This window comes from Chaetodon trifascialis, chromosome 6 (genome assembly GCF_039877785.1).
Source record: "Chaetodon trifascialis isolate fChaTrf1 chromosome 6, fChaTrf1.hap1, whole genome shotgun sequence".
In the NCBI taxonomy this organism is placed as follows: domain Eukaryota; kingdom Metazoa; phylum Chordata; class Actinopteri; order Chaetodontiformes; family Chaetodontidae; genus Chaetodon; species Chaetodon trifascialis.
The window spans coordinates 2,474,965-2,491,906 of NC_092061.1; the positions used below are offsets into that span (position 1 = coordinate 2,474,965).

The 16,942-nt window shown below is 46.9% G+C and overlaps 1 protein-coding gene across 2 annotated transcripts; it reads right to left on the minus strand.

The window, feature by feature from the left end:
- Nucleotides 1–395: 395 nt before the first annotated feature.
- ncs1b (neuronal calcium sensor 1b) lies at nt 396–15,149 on the minus strand. 2 transcript variants are annotated; one of them, XM_070964722.1, is made up of 10 exons: nt 14,909–15,149; nt 14,239–14,345; nt 13,167–13,309; nt 10,117–10,141; nt 5,413–5,551; nt 3,523–3,601; nt 3,018–3,106; nt 2,864–2,941; nt 2,149–2,256; nt 396–1,658 (listed from the first exon to the last, which is right to left on the minus strand). In XM_070964722.1, the coding sequence occupies exons 3-9, from the start codon at nt 13,228–13,230 to the stop codon at nt 2,158–2,160; spliced, it is 573 nt and encodes a 190-aa protein (XP_070820823.1). In that variant the 5' UTR covers nt 13,231–13,309; nt 14,239–14,345; nt 14,909–15,149; the 3' UTR covers nt 396–1,658; nt 2,149–2,157. The 2 variants fall into 2 exon arrangements, with proteins under 2 accessions (XP_070820823.1, XP_070820824.1); XM_070964723.1 differs by lacking the exons at nt 14,239–14,345; nt 14,909–15,149 and having other exon boundaries at nt 13,167–14,193.
- Nucleotides 15,150–16,942: the final 1,793 nt, after the last annotated feature.

Sequence of the window (16,942 nt, forward strand, 5' to 3'; positions counted from 1 at the left end):
CAGGTCTGAGCAGGCCCAGTGAGCAGACAGACCCCAGCTTTTACACAAAAACCACTGAGCTACCTCATTACCACACCCATCAGTGCCAAGACTTGACACCTTTATGCAGCTCATTGTTCATTATACAACCACACAGGCAGGCTCACACTGCCGAGGGAGCTGGCATGTAAGACTCTGTGTTTCAAAGCATGACACGAGCTCAACGTGGCATTTCTCCCTGTTAGCGAAGCAGCTCAGAGCAATGCTGGACTCCTATTTTAAATATAATGCATTTGAAGTGTGAGGTACTGGACTATCGTCATGACGTGGGATTCTTAAGGAAAGTTTTGCAAACACACATTTGACTCTTACATAAAGTATTCATTTAAATGCAAAGACTAAGAATGCAGCGATAGGAAAGTTAGCCACTTAAATGCATTTTATTCTGTGCTCTTACACCGTTAATCAACAGGTAAATGACATTTATCATTTAGTAAATTATCATTTGCATAAGGCATAAAGTCAGTGAAGCTGAAAAAAACATCGTAATGCTGTAACTGAAACAGTCCAAGAGTGAGAAAAAGGCATCATCACATGCTCTGGCCTTGCACGGGACAAATACAAAGTAGACAACTGCAACCACAGAGCTCGCAAAAGCTTTACAACCAGAATTGATGTCTGTTTGTGCCTCTCAATGACCGGGGCTTTGTGTGCGCTGAGGGTGGAGTATGATGCTCTCAAAAGACAGAATGAGCCTCAATTCAGATGCAAGCTGTGAGAATACGCCGCGTTGCTCGGTGCATGTCGTTCAGGATGTGGCTGTGCAACACTGCAGACACTAAACGCTCGTGCTACTGGGGAAGTGAAAACACAAAGGGATGCACAGACTGCAAACGTAGTAAAATCATCCATAGAAAACTCCCCGCTCCTCCAGCACTCTTCTTCAAATAAAAACCCTTCTCTCAGGCAAAGGAAACTCCAGAGTGTGAGAAACAAAATCAATCCCACAATAATCATGAAAAACAGTGCAATACACTTCAAGACCCTCGATAAAAATAAAACTTCATTCCATACGTATGAGGAAAATTCCCATAAACGCAGCAAAGCAGAAAATAAATTAACAGGATATTTACATTGTACAATATACACTATAATGCTCTTGAAGTTAGTGTCCATGTTATCACCACATAACACATTTTTCTAGATTCTCCAGGTTTGGAGTCCGTCCTCGAGGCGATGAAGCATAGTTCCTCTGAGCGGCTCACGCGCCTCCTCGGCTTTACAGAACGTGAACAAGACGCACACGAACATCTCAGAGGGAGTTCAGTTCCTTGGACAGTCCATGGGGAAATCACAACACTGCGCTTGCGGAAATGCTCGTACACAGTCCACAACACTCAAGTGTGTACGCGGTGCCACATAGCTGTAGAAGCACGGATAAATGACTGAGGGCTTTGCTGACATGTTTGAATTCTCCGTCACATCAGAGGATATATTTGCTTACGATCCTTACTGGAAATGTAGACGAACAGCTACTTGACACAGATGCCGTACAGCCGTGTGACAAAGGTTTGCAGTCCACATCTGGGTGAGCAAGTTAAATGGGGCTTCCTCCCGTTACAGGTATGATGGTGCTGGATTGGCGTGTAACACGCAGGAGGATGCTGAGCTGGATCCATCTGAGAAGTTGTGAGAATGATCACCAGTGAATAGACGCCACTGAGCGCTGTCATGAAACCTGGGTGTGTTCAGAGCATGCAAGACAATCGCTAAACAGAGCCGCTGCTTGACTAAAATATGTCCTCACAAGCTCACTTCACAGTTGACAAAACACTGAGCAGGATGTCAGCAACAATTGGCAGCGGCTGGTGCATTACATTAGGCAGCGAGAGGAGAGGGCTGTCTCGCTCTTCACTCAGCACTGCAAGACTATTTGATTGCCAGCAAACAAGTGGGCCATATTGAATAATTCATAAGAACAAACTGAGAGCAGAAAGTGGCTTCTTCACTTTGGTTTTCAGCCCACAGACTGAATCTCTCTTCTTTTATTCTTTGCCGTGTTGAAGTAAGAATTACTCGGTATTATCTTGGAGCTGAAGGAGGCCCGGGAATTGAAAATCACCCAGGCAGAGAAGTATGCAGGTAGCAGCTCATTAATACCCCACTCACCTTACATTCCTACACAAGTCCATCATAGAGAGACAGAGCCTGAACAATAGAAGGGTCTGCCTTTGAACCCTCCTGAAACTCCTGCAGAGTCAGCTTCCCGTCAGCATTCTGGAAGCAGAACATGAGACAAAATGAACCTGAAGCCCTTTAATGCTCTGACACAAAGCTTCCAGCAGGGGGCAAAAGAGGCTCTTGTGCTAACTTGCTCCTGTTGGGCTGATCTCTGGTTCAGTGCTCTTGGATTGTGGCCACTCTCTGCCAATACAAATCACTAAGTGCTGCTGCGCTGCACAGCTAGTCCGGGCTGATCTTGGCGGCGGTGGGATGACGAACACACCCATGCAGGCTGCGTCTCAGCTTTCACTAAAGCTGAGTAGATTCTTGGGGCCGAGGGAGTTGGCATTAGCACCGAGGGCTAGCGGTGGAGGAGACTATATATGATGTTTATAGACTGCAGGCGGTGTTAGTGACGCGGTGATGGCTGCAGCTAACAGCTCTAAACTTAACAGGGTCCATATCAAAGCCCCGAGGGTGGCAACCAAGGCAGATTCAGTCCCCTTAATGGAAAACTAATGACCATCACTGCACTCGTGTCCGTGTCAGGCAGCGTTCGAGGCTCAACTGTAGGAAGTGGCATCAAATGCAGCAACTAGTGCTTTAACTTTGCTCTCATCATTTCAGTCTTTTGATATCAGTTCAATATTAAAATACTGACCTTGTCCATCATTGCAAAAATACGGTCGACTCGCTTTTCTGGCGTGTTTTCTTCTTCTGGCAGCTCCACAGTGTTCCCCTAAGAAACACGATCATTACGTTTTGTTCCATTCAAACGACTGAGACGCACATGTCGAATGTTTGGGAGAACTTACCACCATCTGATAAATGGCATCCACGATGTTCAGCATCTCATCTCGAGTGATGTAGCCGTCATTATCGAGGTCATATAATTTAAAAGCCCCTGTGCAGACAAAGATGGTAAAACACGTGTCAGAGCGTACGCAGATCAGAGCGCTGCTGTGGCTTCAAAAGGTAAAACAGCAGATTAGATTAAACTGTATATTTTCATGCATTACAAAGTGTTTGGTGTCTTTGGAGGTGGTGAAAACTGAGCTGACGGGCAGCGGCCTTCATGGCATGCGACAGTGGATATAAATCCTGTGTTTCTAGGCTGTTCGATTTTTACAAAAGGTTGTCAACATGTTGGGTCACGACCCCCAGGTAGTAGAAGCCGGCTGTATCTTGCTAATAATCTGCTGTTTGCTGCTCTCCAGGAAGCCGCTGGTCCTCTTTCATTTGCAATGCGAGGCAGTCAGTCCTAAATCCTGTCATTTAAATGTCAAAAAGAGGAGGAGAAATGGGGGTGCATCTTCTTACATCTCAGCTTCTCATCTAGAGTCCCCCGAGAAGTCACAGACAAGGCCTGGATGAACTCGGAGAACTCGATGCGTCCATCCTGCAGAGACAAAAGGGGGGGAGACAAAATGAGCATCTTACTTCACATCTCACTGTACTTTCACCAGCTCCTCGCTGTTCTTTCATCGTGTCCTTGCTGAAAATGGGGCCAGACGTTTGCTCCAAGTCAGCTGCTATTTTTGCCCTGCACCTGGCTCTCTCCTGAGGCAGAAATATGTCACCTCTGGTCATTAGTAAGATGGATGCTACGGGCTCATGGTCTCAAAGTTACAGCACACAAACAAGCAGTGTGTGTTCGGGGTGAGGATCCACATCATGAATGGACGCTGCAGATAATTGTGTCTGACATGGCAGAAGCTGTCCCCCTCTGCCACGTGTTTCCTCTCAGCTTTGTTTGAATCACGTGCACTGATTTTTACCACAGAAGCTCAGAAAATCCAATCACCCTCCCAAACTCGAGGCCTTCGGCGTCGGTCTGCGAGGCCACGCTGTGCAGCGGGGAGGAACGTCTGCTAACGCGGATGATAATCAAATATGAAATGAAAGTGGCTCAAATGCAGCTAATTCAGAGCAACTCATCAAGTTATGACCTCCAGCCTCAAGCAACTGCAGCAGACGCACTCAAATCAAACTGAGGCGCTGCATCAAAAAGTCCACTTTCTTTCTAAGTGAACGCATTGAAAATGAACTTCCTGCTGGTGGATCCTTCAGGATTTCAGACACTATTCTCACCAGACGCTGAAGGATCGCCTCACAAGAGCATTCTGCTGCAACAGCTGGCCACCTGTCGTAGCCTCAGGTTCAGCTAGCTTTATCTCTGCCAGACATCTGACCAGCCAGGTAATGCTGAAGTCATGCATTGCTGATTACATAAGTCATAAAAAGTGTTAAGATCAATGCATTCTCTAACTATGGGGTGCCCAGCGCTAATGAAGGTCATAGATAAACATCAGACGGAGGGGTTGTCTGATCCTCCAACACAAAGCCTCTTAACTGAAGTCAATAAACCTCCAGGGGCTCACCAACATCCAAGGAGCTGTCATCTATACTTTGTCTTCCTGAGCACCGTCTGAATAATCTTGTACAGCTGCAATGAGGTGGATTACTCCACACAAATGTAGCCTGTAACAATTTGGCCTTGTTAAAACTTGTTTTATTGCCGTATCCTCAAATCCGTCGAGGATGTGCCCTCATTCATAAAAAGAAATCAAACGCATGCACAGCTTTGGAAAGAAACGCTGGCGTCCGCTCTTAAAAACTGATTTCTGGAGTTCGGATTATGTGTTACTATGGATGTTGTGACTCATCTTCAGTCCTCTGTTCAGAGGACAGAATCATCAGTGCTGTTGAAATATCATAATAATATAATGACTGACAGAATGATTTCAGTGTGTGCAGGGCTTTGGCTTTCAATACGTGCAAGCTTCTAGCTTACAGCTGCCAAAAACAGGAACAAAAAGTGCATTCAGAGACGAAACGTGGAATCTCCAACATGTCCTCATGTTGTATATCTTGATTAAACCTTAGCCTGCATTGTTAAAAGCAGCTTTCATCAAAAAGGGGTTTAATTAATGAGCCTTTTTCTATATACACACCTGATCGTCTGCAGGTCTGCAAAAAGAGCTCAGCAGTAAGATGAAGAGTATTTCTATACCTCGCTGCTCTTTTATTCTGTGCAGCCTGAGTCTGAAAGGAGGACCTCTGCCGCTTTTAACACCGTGTTCCTCATCCGGCAGCTTCCCCGCACAAACAGCCACTGTCACACTATTTCTTTGTCATGTTGAAGCAACAAAGGTAGCTGAGCAGTCTTTTCTGCCCTCTAACAGGACAGTACAACTCGTGGTTACAAACCTTATTCTCATCAAACACGTTGAAGACAAAGGAGGCGAACTTGGTGGGATCCCCGAAAGGAAAGAACTGCTTGTAAATCTTCTGAAAGCCCACCGCGTCCAGCTGCCCGCTCGGACAGTCCTTAATGAAGCCTTTGTACCTGAAAGCAAAGCACAGATGGAGATGATTTAAAGAGTTAAAGCCTCATTTAGCACAGGATGAAAACACACGATGAAGACCAGAGTGGACAAAGGTGAAGACGCCTCCTGACGTCCACTGTGGCCGTTCCCGCTTCAGCTCGAAAGCGGGCGCTGCGTCGAAAAGGTAAAGTGCAAAGCTATTTGTCTCATTCACAGATAAGAAGATCGCCTTGATCCAATAGCAGGCCCAGAGTGGTTAACTCTAATCAAATTACTCTCTAGTCCTCTTTTGATAATATGCGTGGCTGATAGATAAGCCTGAGCGCTTCCCCTCGTCCCTGGAAATGACACATCTAGAGGGCGACTTAATATCTCTATTAGCCTAAATATAGAAGCATCTCATGAGCAATTTCAAGCGCAGTCACTCAAAGGTAGGCGGCTTTTTGTACGGCTTCATAAAGGAGCCTCAAAGTCTAACGTGACTGTAACAGCTCAGGGAGGGTGGAGGGGAGCGCTAGCCTTTATAAAAATAAATGCTAGATGGGTAGGAGAAGGAGGAAAATAATAACACTCTGGTTATAAAAAGCTTTGCAAAAAGCTTTTGCTCTTGATCAACAGCAAAAATGACGCAAGCTCACACGAGGGAGCGCCGCGTGCTCGTCTGTGATTCAGTTAACGCCGCTCGAAAATAAGGCCGGGCTGTAATTACGGCCAGAGAGAGAGAGAGACGGCGCTCTGATGGAGAACGAAGGCCAAGGCAGATCTCTTCCACTCCGGCTCCTCACTCTTAAACTCCTTACTTTTAATCTGCCTTGGAGATAATGAAGCAGCTCCATACAGTCAAAGAGACGCTTTGAGGAGCAGCTGGAAGAAAGTTCAGCGAGAAGAGAGGCGAGAGGAGAGCAGAGGCATGTAATTCTCACGTCTGAATTATGTGCAGATACGCAGGGAAGTGCAAGCCTCGCTCGCTATCATGCAGAGAGGAGAATACGACCTGATTGGTATTCAAAGTGCACGGCACATAATGCATATCGTAATCCAAAGCCGACCCACTTCACCTGAATTCTTTCATTTTTAATGTGTGACCGTGGGATGTCATAGGCTGAGAGGTGCTGCATGCATACGTACTGTACATACAGTATGCATGTTTCAGTACAGTATACAGTAGGGACTGTTGATGGCAAAAACAAGTGTATTTCTGAAGTATTTGTACTCAAGGCGCCTGTTCTTTGTTCACAGGTGAAGACATTCTGATCAACACCCACAATAATTATGTCTATCGGCTCTTTATGCTGTACGTCCCCTTTTCTCTGCAAACACATTGAGTGAAATGTTTAAACTGGAGTCAAACTGCTTGTATGTGCACACACACTGGGCCAACAAAGCCAATTCTGACTTATTAGTTCAATTCTTATTGGTTGGCGGGCCTCTCCTCTGTGCTGGTATGAGAGGACTGTCCCACTGCAGGCTGCACGAAGCGCAGCGTTGTTGATCGCCTGGTTCTTCATTCAGTTAATCACTACTCTGCTTATATGCTGTAAGAGTATTTATAGCTAGCTTAATTAGCTAGCAGGCTAATTTTTCTGTAGCGCTGCACCTACGCGACTGACCAATGGGTTTCCATGTTTGTTGACGAGGACATTCAAGTCCACACAGACGCTGACGCGAGCATCGGTCCCTCTCTGCAGACTGAAGTCACAGTGCTGACATTAACTATGAGCTTCACAGGAAGTGGCCATGATCACCTCAGGTGGGTCAAATATCAGCCAGTGCTCGTTTCTCACTGACTGAACTGAACTGAATCCAGTCCTGATAAATCTGCTTATTAGAACACAGACCTGAATGAAGGACAGACCAGGTGAGTAACCTGGTCCAGGTGTCCTGATTCAGACCCTGTGAGGTCCAAACAGGTCTGCAGTCTGACCCGTCAGGAGGAGCGGTGCTCCCTGTGGCTCTGAAGGAGCTGTCTGAAGTCTGCTTCTTATGAGTCACTCAGCTTCAAGGACCTCTTTAACACACTCTCTGCATCTCTGCATGAGACGCCTGAAGAAGTTTCTTCTGTCAGCAGCTTTTACGATCAGTTGTTACAAAAAAGCGTTGCACGTGAAAATTACAGAGCAGCGAATTAAAAGAGCATCGTTTGCTCGTCTGTAACACTGTTAGAGTGATGCAGAAGAAGCACAGATATCAATAAAGTCTGAACTTAACAGACTGAAATGTAAACTTAGAGCAGCTCCCCTTTCACAGATTATTGGCGACAGATCATTTCAGCCGTTAACGAATGATTTCCTGATCACAGTCACACACGACCATATTTCATCTAATGCTTATTATACTTCAGCATATTTTGAGTTTTAAATGGTATATATTTAGATAATTTACTTAAATCTGCTATTTAATATGTTTTTTGTTGAATTATGTTGTTGTTTATACCTGTTAAATTTAATTTCCTCTTTAACACAACTGTTGATTTTAGTGTTTTTCAGCTGTAAAATGTCGCCTTGATATCTTTGTCACAACAAAATTTAAGTGATTCTTTCTTTAAGTGAAGAACTAAAATCAGCTGTTACAGACTTTATTGGATTGTTTAACTCTGTGTACTGGTTGAGCTCCAGTGAAACTCCTCAATAAGCACTTAAAGTTTTGATTTATCAAAGACTTCCTGGCACTGAAATGTTATTTTCCGTCTTCAGCAGGTCGACAGTCACATTCATTTGCTTTCCTTGGCATCAAGTCATCCACATCTAACATAAGACCAGTGGAGCTGCATTAGCAGAAGACTCACACCGAGCACACTGATGCAGACATGTTTGTCCGACGTCAGCTCGTCATCAGTCATAATCAGAATCACCTTCGTTTGCCAACAACACGTCACGTACGAGAAGCGACTTGGTGACACTGGTGCTGAGACGCACACAGCCAGGCTGTACTTGCAGCAGTGCGATGATGCAGCTCCGCAGCGAGCTCGCGGCGACGCAGCAGACGTGACATTGTGCATCAGACCACACCGGGGAGCCAGCGTGAAGATAAAGTATTTATTACTGGCACTGGTTCCCACTTCTTGGCATCTACCTCGGTGGTTTGCTAAAGAGTTGTGCAGGATGTTTCTCTTGCTCCCGCCTCGCTGGCAGGAACATCACTGCGCTATGGCATTTTGTTATTGATTTCAGGTGAGCCTCGAGCATACTAATGATGTTCCCTTGGAGGAGAATTAGAAAGGGGAACGAATTTAATGCACAACACAGGCATTTATCTAACCCTGCTAATTCTTCTGTGTCTGTGCCTGTGCTCTAATTACACGCCATCTGGCATTTCCCCTGGTAAAACTCCCTCTCATCCCTCACACTCAGCCGTGTTGATTGCTGCTGATCTTCAAGTGAGGACTCATGCAAACTTTCCTGTGAAAGACAGCGAGAGTGATGATGAGCTAGCTGGCTGCACAGCCGGGGGGGTGGAGGTTTAGGAGTGGGGGGTATTCCGCCCCGGTGCACTCAAGCAGCCCCAGAGACAGGCCAGCTCGAAAGGCTCTGGACAGGCCAGTGCCCAGTGATCTCTGCTGCTGCTGCTGCTGCTGCTGCTGCTGCTGCTGCTGCTGCTGCTGCTGCTGCTGCTGCTGCTGTGTGGCTGTCAATGTGCCCTGACTCCTTCCCCCCCGTAAACCCCCCTAACAGGGGACAGGAACAGTGGCTGGCTCTCGAGGCAGAGCTCTTTTCATGCATGCAAAATTAGGTCGTGAAATGCAAAACCAACGCAGGAGAACTGAAGTGTGAACATGGAAGAGTGATCACTTTATTACAGTGCTCCCTCCTCTGATATGCACTATTCTCTGTTCTTCATTTTCAAAGAAACAATAGACCAAAAGCGGCGTGTGGCGCACAAAAGCGACGACTACGCTCGTGCTTGAATCAGCTCTGTAAATAATGATGCATTGTTTCTTATCTGCGCGCTGGCGGCTGTCAAATTGCGCCTTCAGAAAAGCATTCAGAAATTCACACCTTAACAGCGACGATCACTCGCAGCACAGCTCTGTGGCCTGAGGTGTCTCTGCTTCATGACTGTGTTTCATTATGATACATGTGAGAATACAGTACAGCACTGTGACTACATGCTGGGACCCTCTGTGCGAGGTTGGTGCAGGTCACGCTGACTAACGGGTACAAAATCTGACAGGAAGGATTACTAATCAGCGACCTCGTGGACGCGCCGCGGCCGTGGAGTCATGAAGTGCCTGAAAGTGAGACAACCTTATGCCTCCGCCGCTCTGCCGTAAGCAGACATCCCCTCTGGAAACAGAGCAAAAAGGTTGTGGAGGAATGCATCATGGGAATGTTTGTATCAGTGTTATCAGCCCTCAAAGTCATTCGGTCTCAGCCAGGCTTCAAAGTCATTCTATTTTCAGACCTTGTCTGTCTTCAGGGTAGAGTGACGGAGACGGCTTCAAATCAGACAAATAGTAAACACCGTCCACGCAGTCAAGAAGGCAAAATATATCAGAGGGTTCAGCAAGCAGGTGGAGATACGACCTCCTGACTGCTGCGAGCTGCTAACATATGATGTAAAATTAAAAATGAATGCACACACTTACCACTGCTGCACCTCTTTCTCTGTAACTGTAAGAGAAATAAAGAGTGACATTAGCTTGGAGGAAAACTTCGGCTGTCCTAGAAAAAAGTAGCTTGCTGTTAGACACCACAGAGGACATGAGTAGCAGCGGTGTTAATCATCCCGGCCCCGTCCTTTCAAACACACGTCTTCTGGCTTTAGCAGGAATACTCGACAGTATGCAATTACTGGAGAGCAGCCACGTTCAGCTGAGCGTAGTGTGGTCATTGATTGTAGCAGACTATCAGAGCAGATGAATAATAATTTCTCCTGGCCGCTGTAGTAGAGAGCAAGTGGGCGTAAACCCCAGAGAGCCACTAAAAGACAAACAAGGCTGAGGGAATGAAGGTCAGCCACATATTTAAGAAAGAGCACAGTTGAGGAGGCAGGATGTGTTATCATGCCCACACAAACACTATTATCTGCCAGTATCTAATCAACCAATCCCTCACGGCTTTCCAATGTCTCTTTACTTTCTCTCAAGTAACCAAAGCAATTTTCGGCCTCTTGGCCCCTGGGGTCGCTAATGAAAACAGGGGCTGGGAATCAATAGCATTAGTTTAACCAGGTGTTCCTGTGAGAGACGCTTTCTGAATTCACGCCGCTGTGAGTCTGAGGATGGCTGCCGACGCTCCCGCGGAGCCTCGAGCAAAGCCAGAGCCTCACAAATGACCAACAGCTCGTTAGTTAATCGATAATTTCTTCTTCTGTAATATTTAACCCTGAGCAACTCAGAGTCTCGGTCACCACAAAGTTTACACCCAGGAAACAAAGGAAACGGCGAGTTTCACGCCAGAACATTGACTCATTTTTGAGCGAAATAAATGAAATCATTCAACACCCTCACACTGCAGGAGGCCGGCCCGGTATTTGAAATTATTCTCATAAAAAGGGTGAAAATGATTCTCTGTGAACGCTTTAGCATGAGATCTGTTCATGTGGAGCGGGATCACACAGAGGCCATCGATGAGCGCAGCAGGTCAGGTAGCCTCCGCCTGCATATATCTCAGCCTCCATTTGTTCTGCTCAGCGTTTGACCGAGGAGCCCGTCGTCACGTGACCCGATCCTGGGCAATAAATGTCAGGGTCAATCTCACGACTGTCAGCCGAGCCAAGCTACCATTAAATTGGCCTCAAAAGTCAATGTAGTCAAAAATTGAGGCGATTTACCATGGCTACCGTTTAATAAAAAAATTTATTACATAACTCAGTCGGAGGCAATGGGCAATAATGCAATCAGCACGGTGCAGGAGAGTGCAGGGCCCACTCAGCCGCTCGGCCCTGGGGGGTCTGCTAGAACACATCCAGCGTGCACTCTGTCACTGCGAGCATCCTCATGGCTTTGACAGCCTACAAAATCATCATGCTATTACATGGGCCCAGTCTACATCCTGCAGACTTTTTAATGGGACTGCTGGTCTTTCTACGTGACGCCAGGAGTCGTTTGGAAAAGCGTTTCTGGGTTGAATTAAGCTCTCTTAAAGAGCAGGTGAGGCTGATTCCCTGCAGTTTTCACTGAGAGCGGTGCACAGCTTAATGCTGTCTCAGGCCGGAAAGCGTTTAAAATATACTCTTTTTCTCATGAAGACGCTTCGTTTTTAAAGCTACAACAAAGCAGAAGACAGATTTTCTCAAACAGGCTGTATTTCTGGCCTGCTCACGGTCGTTTCCTGTCAGCGCTGAGGACAATTTGCAGAGAAAAAACACCCAACTTCAAATACAAAAAAACACATATGCACAGAGAAAACGTACAAAGTCCCCAATCTGTCAAGAACCAAAGGGAAGCGGTGGCTAAAATGGCAGACAAAGCTCCTCATGGGAGAGCAGGAGAAAGAGGCAACAGGATGAAGGAAACAGAAACAAGACCGTCTCAAGTAAGGCAACAGCAGAACAAGAGAATGATCGCACTGGGAGAGAAGGCTCGGTGCCCCTCTCAGCGATGCTAACCAGATAAGATCCTAATTATACTATTCCATTCCCTGCTCAAAGAGGGCAATTAGGGGATAAAGCGAGAGAGACAGGGCGAAAGGGTAGGAGAAGGAGAGAGAGGAGAGGACAGCAGCAAGCAGCCCAGCCCAGCACGAAGCCCAATCTTCCTCCACAGCAATTTCCTGCCACAACAGCCTTCCGTGGTTCTGCTGTGGAGAGACCCACCACACAAATAACACTGTCATTAAGCAGCCAATGGATGTCAACTCCCACCCACACCTGCACACTCCGCTGCTCAAATAATAATAATAATAACGCCGCGCTCCAGAAATAACACACAAATGATTAATATAGTGCCTTCAGAACAGACGTCGCTGAGGTAATTACAAATGCAATCTGGCTGAAAGCTGAGGAGGAACATTTTTCTTTTTTTTTTTTTTGCTCGGCAGGAGCTCATCAGCACAGAAGTTAGTGCTACCGAGGTGAGAGAAGAGAAAGCTGTCAGTTGGTCCTGATAGGTCGACAGAAACAATGTGAACATGTGCAGTGCTGCAGACTCGCTCCAGCATCTCACTCCAGTCCATTCCTGTCATTCTTAGCAGGAATGCCATTTCTAATAACCGTGGAGTGTTTATAATCTATCTGAAACAAAGAGGGTCCACAGTCTGCATGTAAAGCCACGTCCTCCTCTCTGATACACACTCAGCATCCATATTCATGAATCCCTTCAGCGTGATTTAAACATGCTGATTACAAGTTTTGCCAGACAATCACAATTTGCTGCACGACATTTAGATGTAAATTTAAATCAATTGGGGGGGGGCTCGGTCCCAGCTGACATTTAGTTGTTGCTCTGTTGTGTCAATAACAAGAAACTGGTGTAGAATCCCAACACGTCCCAGCAGGCAGGGCAGCATCTACTGTACAGCCCGTATGGGACGCAGTGGGCGGAAAACAGGGTTTCCAAACTGCAGCAGTAACATTTCTTTGTCTTTTAACTTTGACCAGAAAGCTGTCTTTCTTCTCATACAGGCTAGCTGAACGGTTCCTGCAGGGTTTGCTTTGCAGAGACCAGCAGAAAGAGAAAGTCCTGAGCGTACTCACAGTAGGTTTTCCTCGTCAACTCCTCCACCACCTCTGGCTTGAGCTTGCTGTTTGATTTGCCCATGATCTTCAGCTCTCCTCCACACCTCCAAATCCACCTTGGCACGCAGCACCTGGCACTACCTCCTCTCCAGCCTGCTCCTCTGCCAAAAACATACACAAACGTGGGCCAGTTCAGGTGCGACGACACCGGAGAAACAAGAGAAACACACTTTTGCTTTGGTTTGGAGGGGGAAAAAAGCAACTCCCATTCAAGCTACGTGGGTCTGCGGCCGCGTGCACTTCGCTCGAGCTGCAGTCATGATCTGCTCAGTCATCAGCCCCGGCACTCCAGACAGGCGAGTCAAACCCCAGGGGCCCTGCGAGGAAGGGCCGGCAGGCTGTTGAGTCTATATGAGCGCCGCTGAGCGCCTATGCGACTGCCTCATTTCTTCACAGCAGCCCGTGGGCGAAGAGTGGCGTTTGGATGCGTTGCTACCTTCGTCCTTGGATACAAGAGTCACTCAGAGGCTGGGTTAAGCACTCCCTCACAGTCATTCTCTGTTCTTCTCACTCCTCCCACCCCTCCTTTCCCACCACTATCTCTATTGCTCTGGGTAAGTTACTGGAGAGAAGAATCCTCCCTCTTGACAGCTGAGATAAGGAGGTGTGTAAACTAAAACACAATGAACAGAGGCCGCCTTGGATGCACCCCGCTGCACTTTGCACTCAGTGTTGACTCTAATCCCTGGAATTTACACAGAGCAGACATAATAGTTTAAGAACAAGTAAAAGGTTTCAGTAATAATTTATGGAAAGCAGAAAAGAAGCGAGGTCTCGGCGCAGCTGAAAGGAGATCTGCTCTTGCGCTTAAAATAAGTGTGTGCGCTGTCTCACGGCGGACTCGAGGAGTGACAGTTTTCTTTTCTTCTCTGTTCTGACTCATAATTCTCCCTCTTTCCTGGCCTCACCACAGCATGTTGTGGTGATTTCCTCCTCTCTGTCACAGCAGACAGGAGATGAGGGATAATGGAATTTCTCTGTATCTGCTGTTGGCATGCCTAACCACCGAGTAGGAAAGTAGTGTGTGCACCTTCACTGCGAACATCTGCTCTCCATCACGTCCACGGCCGCTGATGTCCTTCTGAGGGATGCCACGCCGCTGATCACCATCTTGTGTTCTTGAGTATGACTGAGACACTATGAGAATAAGCAGACAGACCAGTTACAAAGGCTGCGTATTAAGGGCCTGGTTTGTCACCTAAAGGCAGACACATGAGCACTGGACTGGAAAAACACTCAAAACAGACAACGACCTTTCCACTGTCTGCCAAAGCTGCAGGACTGAGCCGCCAGGCAGGGCTCAATGTGGAGCAGGAGGAGGCTATTATTCAAGTGAACCGCTTGAAACGAGCTCAGTTCAAAGCAAATCAACCGCAAGTCTCACAAATGATCGATTCGAGCCTCGGGAAAGCAGGAGGGGCCGCACACCTGGATTCATGACCGGTGATCGGCTGGACGGACGCATGCGGCAGCGCTTTGTTCGCATGTGTCCACGTTTGTTTTGGCTGAGGAGTAAACGCAGACAGTGGCGGCGGCAGCAGCAGGTGGGATGTTGCCTGGCAGCACCATAGCAACACTCAGTTTATGGCTACAGAACAGCCGCTCGGGCGCGCGGAGCTCGCGGTCCGTATCATTCACCGTCCGCGCTGCGTTCGTTACGCACGCCGCCGCTCAGAGCTACAAAAACACGGAAAACTCACCTTGACAGAAATAAAAGCTGCTCCGCGTGCAGAGGCCTCGGGGCTTTACCTGAGCCGCACGCAAACTCCCAAAAAGCGGAGAGTCCGACGCCGCGTTCCTCCGCCGAGCTCCGGAGCGACTCGCTGCTGCGCGGATGGCCGTCCGTGCCGCCGCCGTCAGGAGTGACGTTGCTGCTGGCCACGACCAGCGGAGCCCGGTGCCAGAGACGCTGACGTCGCTGCCGGTGCTCACACTGAGTCTTTGTGTGCTTTAAAGACGCTGCACACGTGCGGTCTGTGCGGCGGAGGGTCAGTCCCCAGAAGTCCCCCAGAGACACGGTCTGCTTTTCAGCGCAGTTTGAAGACACTTTAGTGATTTTAGTTTGTTTTTCATTATGCTGTGACCGGAGGTGCTTTTCCTTTTTATCAGCTAACTGTAATTAATGATCAATTAATTACGTTGCTGCCATCTCAGGACGTTGTTTTATTGGCTTTAAAGAATCTGTAATGATTAAATATGTGAAATGATGTATGATATTATTTTTAAAGGGACTATCTGGTAATTCACTAAGTTGAAATGTGTGAGTTTTAGTCTTAATTTCATGTTTTTCAAACCTTTATTTAAACTCACAGACACTCTGAGGTTTCCCTCATTTACAATGAGTTCCATTAAAAGTTCAAAATAAATCAGACTTTGTGTTTGAGATCCTGGTTTTAAAATCCATTTGGGTCCAAATTATTAAGAGTCAAGCTCCAAAAACAGTACTAGAACTCCCATAATGCAACTGTCTTTTGTTAGACCCTGGCTGGGAAATGTTCAGGTCTTTCAAAGTCCACCCACAAAGTCCTTTAATCTCAAACCCAAACTGAGATAACCCCGATGACATCATCAGGGTTATTTTTGTCAGACTTGAAAAATCTCCCTTCAGAGCCACAAGAGACATCAAACGCAGTTTCACGGGCGGAGTAGTACTCTACAAATAAAGTGGTGTGGAGGATGTGTTAAGTAAGTCCAGTGTTTTGCTGAATTACTCATTTCTGCAGCCATTAAAAATTCAAGTCCCAGACTGGAAAAGCTTGAGAGTGGGATGTGAAACTGAGCGAGCACACCAGGAGAATTCAGGTTAAGTTTATCCAAACATAGCCCACTATAATTACTGATTTGGAGAGCACGAGGCCGAGCTGAGAAGCTGTGCAATGTGGGAACGAGTGAAAATGATTTCAGATGTAGCAGCATGTCTGCTGAAGGAGAAGCAGAGAAATTCAGATTGATTCAAGGCAAAAGATTAATGTCCTGCAGTCTTCACATTTATTGATTATCGAGCTACATGAGGGACGTTTTTCCCACGAGTCTCCATTTATCACATCATATTACTTCGGTCCAAACTTTGCAGGCAGACCTTCTCGCATGCAGCCTATTAAACTTCTGCTCTGCATGCTAACAGATGTTCACCTCTAGCATTTGTCCATTAACAACTGCTGCACCATCATGCTATAGCCCAGAGCCTGCTGCCCATTCATGGGAGGGCTGGGTCTAAATGTAGGCTGTGTGGCTTGGCCAACTTAGTATTCTGTGCCCTTCCCTGCAGTCTCTTATTGCAGTCAACTGCAGTTACAGTAGTCTCATAGGAACAGAGGGAACAAGGCTGAGCGCAGGAAAAAGAGGCCACGGCAAAATGGGGTAAATTAATGGAAGATTTCTAATCTTTTCCTGCCGTAGACCTGAGCGCAGGTTGAATTAAAGGCTCGATTCTTTCTGGAAACGCAATTTAGCTTCAGCTCGACCCGTGTGGGCTGCAGCCAGAGGTTAGCCTGACCCGAGCTCACGTTGCTCACTTTCCCAGCAGAACAGTTTACCACCAAACACTTCGTCCAACACGGATCCTAATTCCATAAATTCTGACTGTATCAAACACACGAACCGTGTGCTACAGCAGAGGGTGTTTTCAAGGAAATGCCATAAATTAAAGCTGTTTTGCACCACTGATTTGAATGCAACACATCTCCATTTTGCTGACTTTCTAGCAGCCATTTACATAATAAAACGTGGAGTTT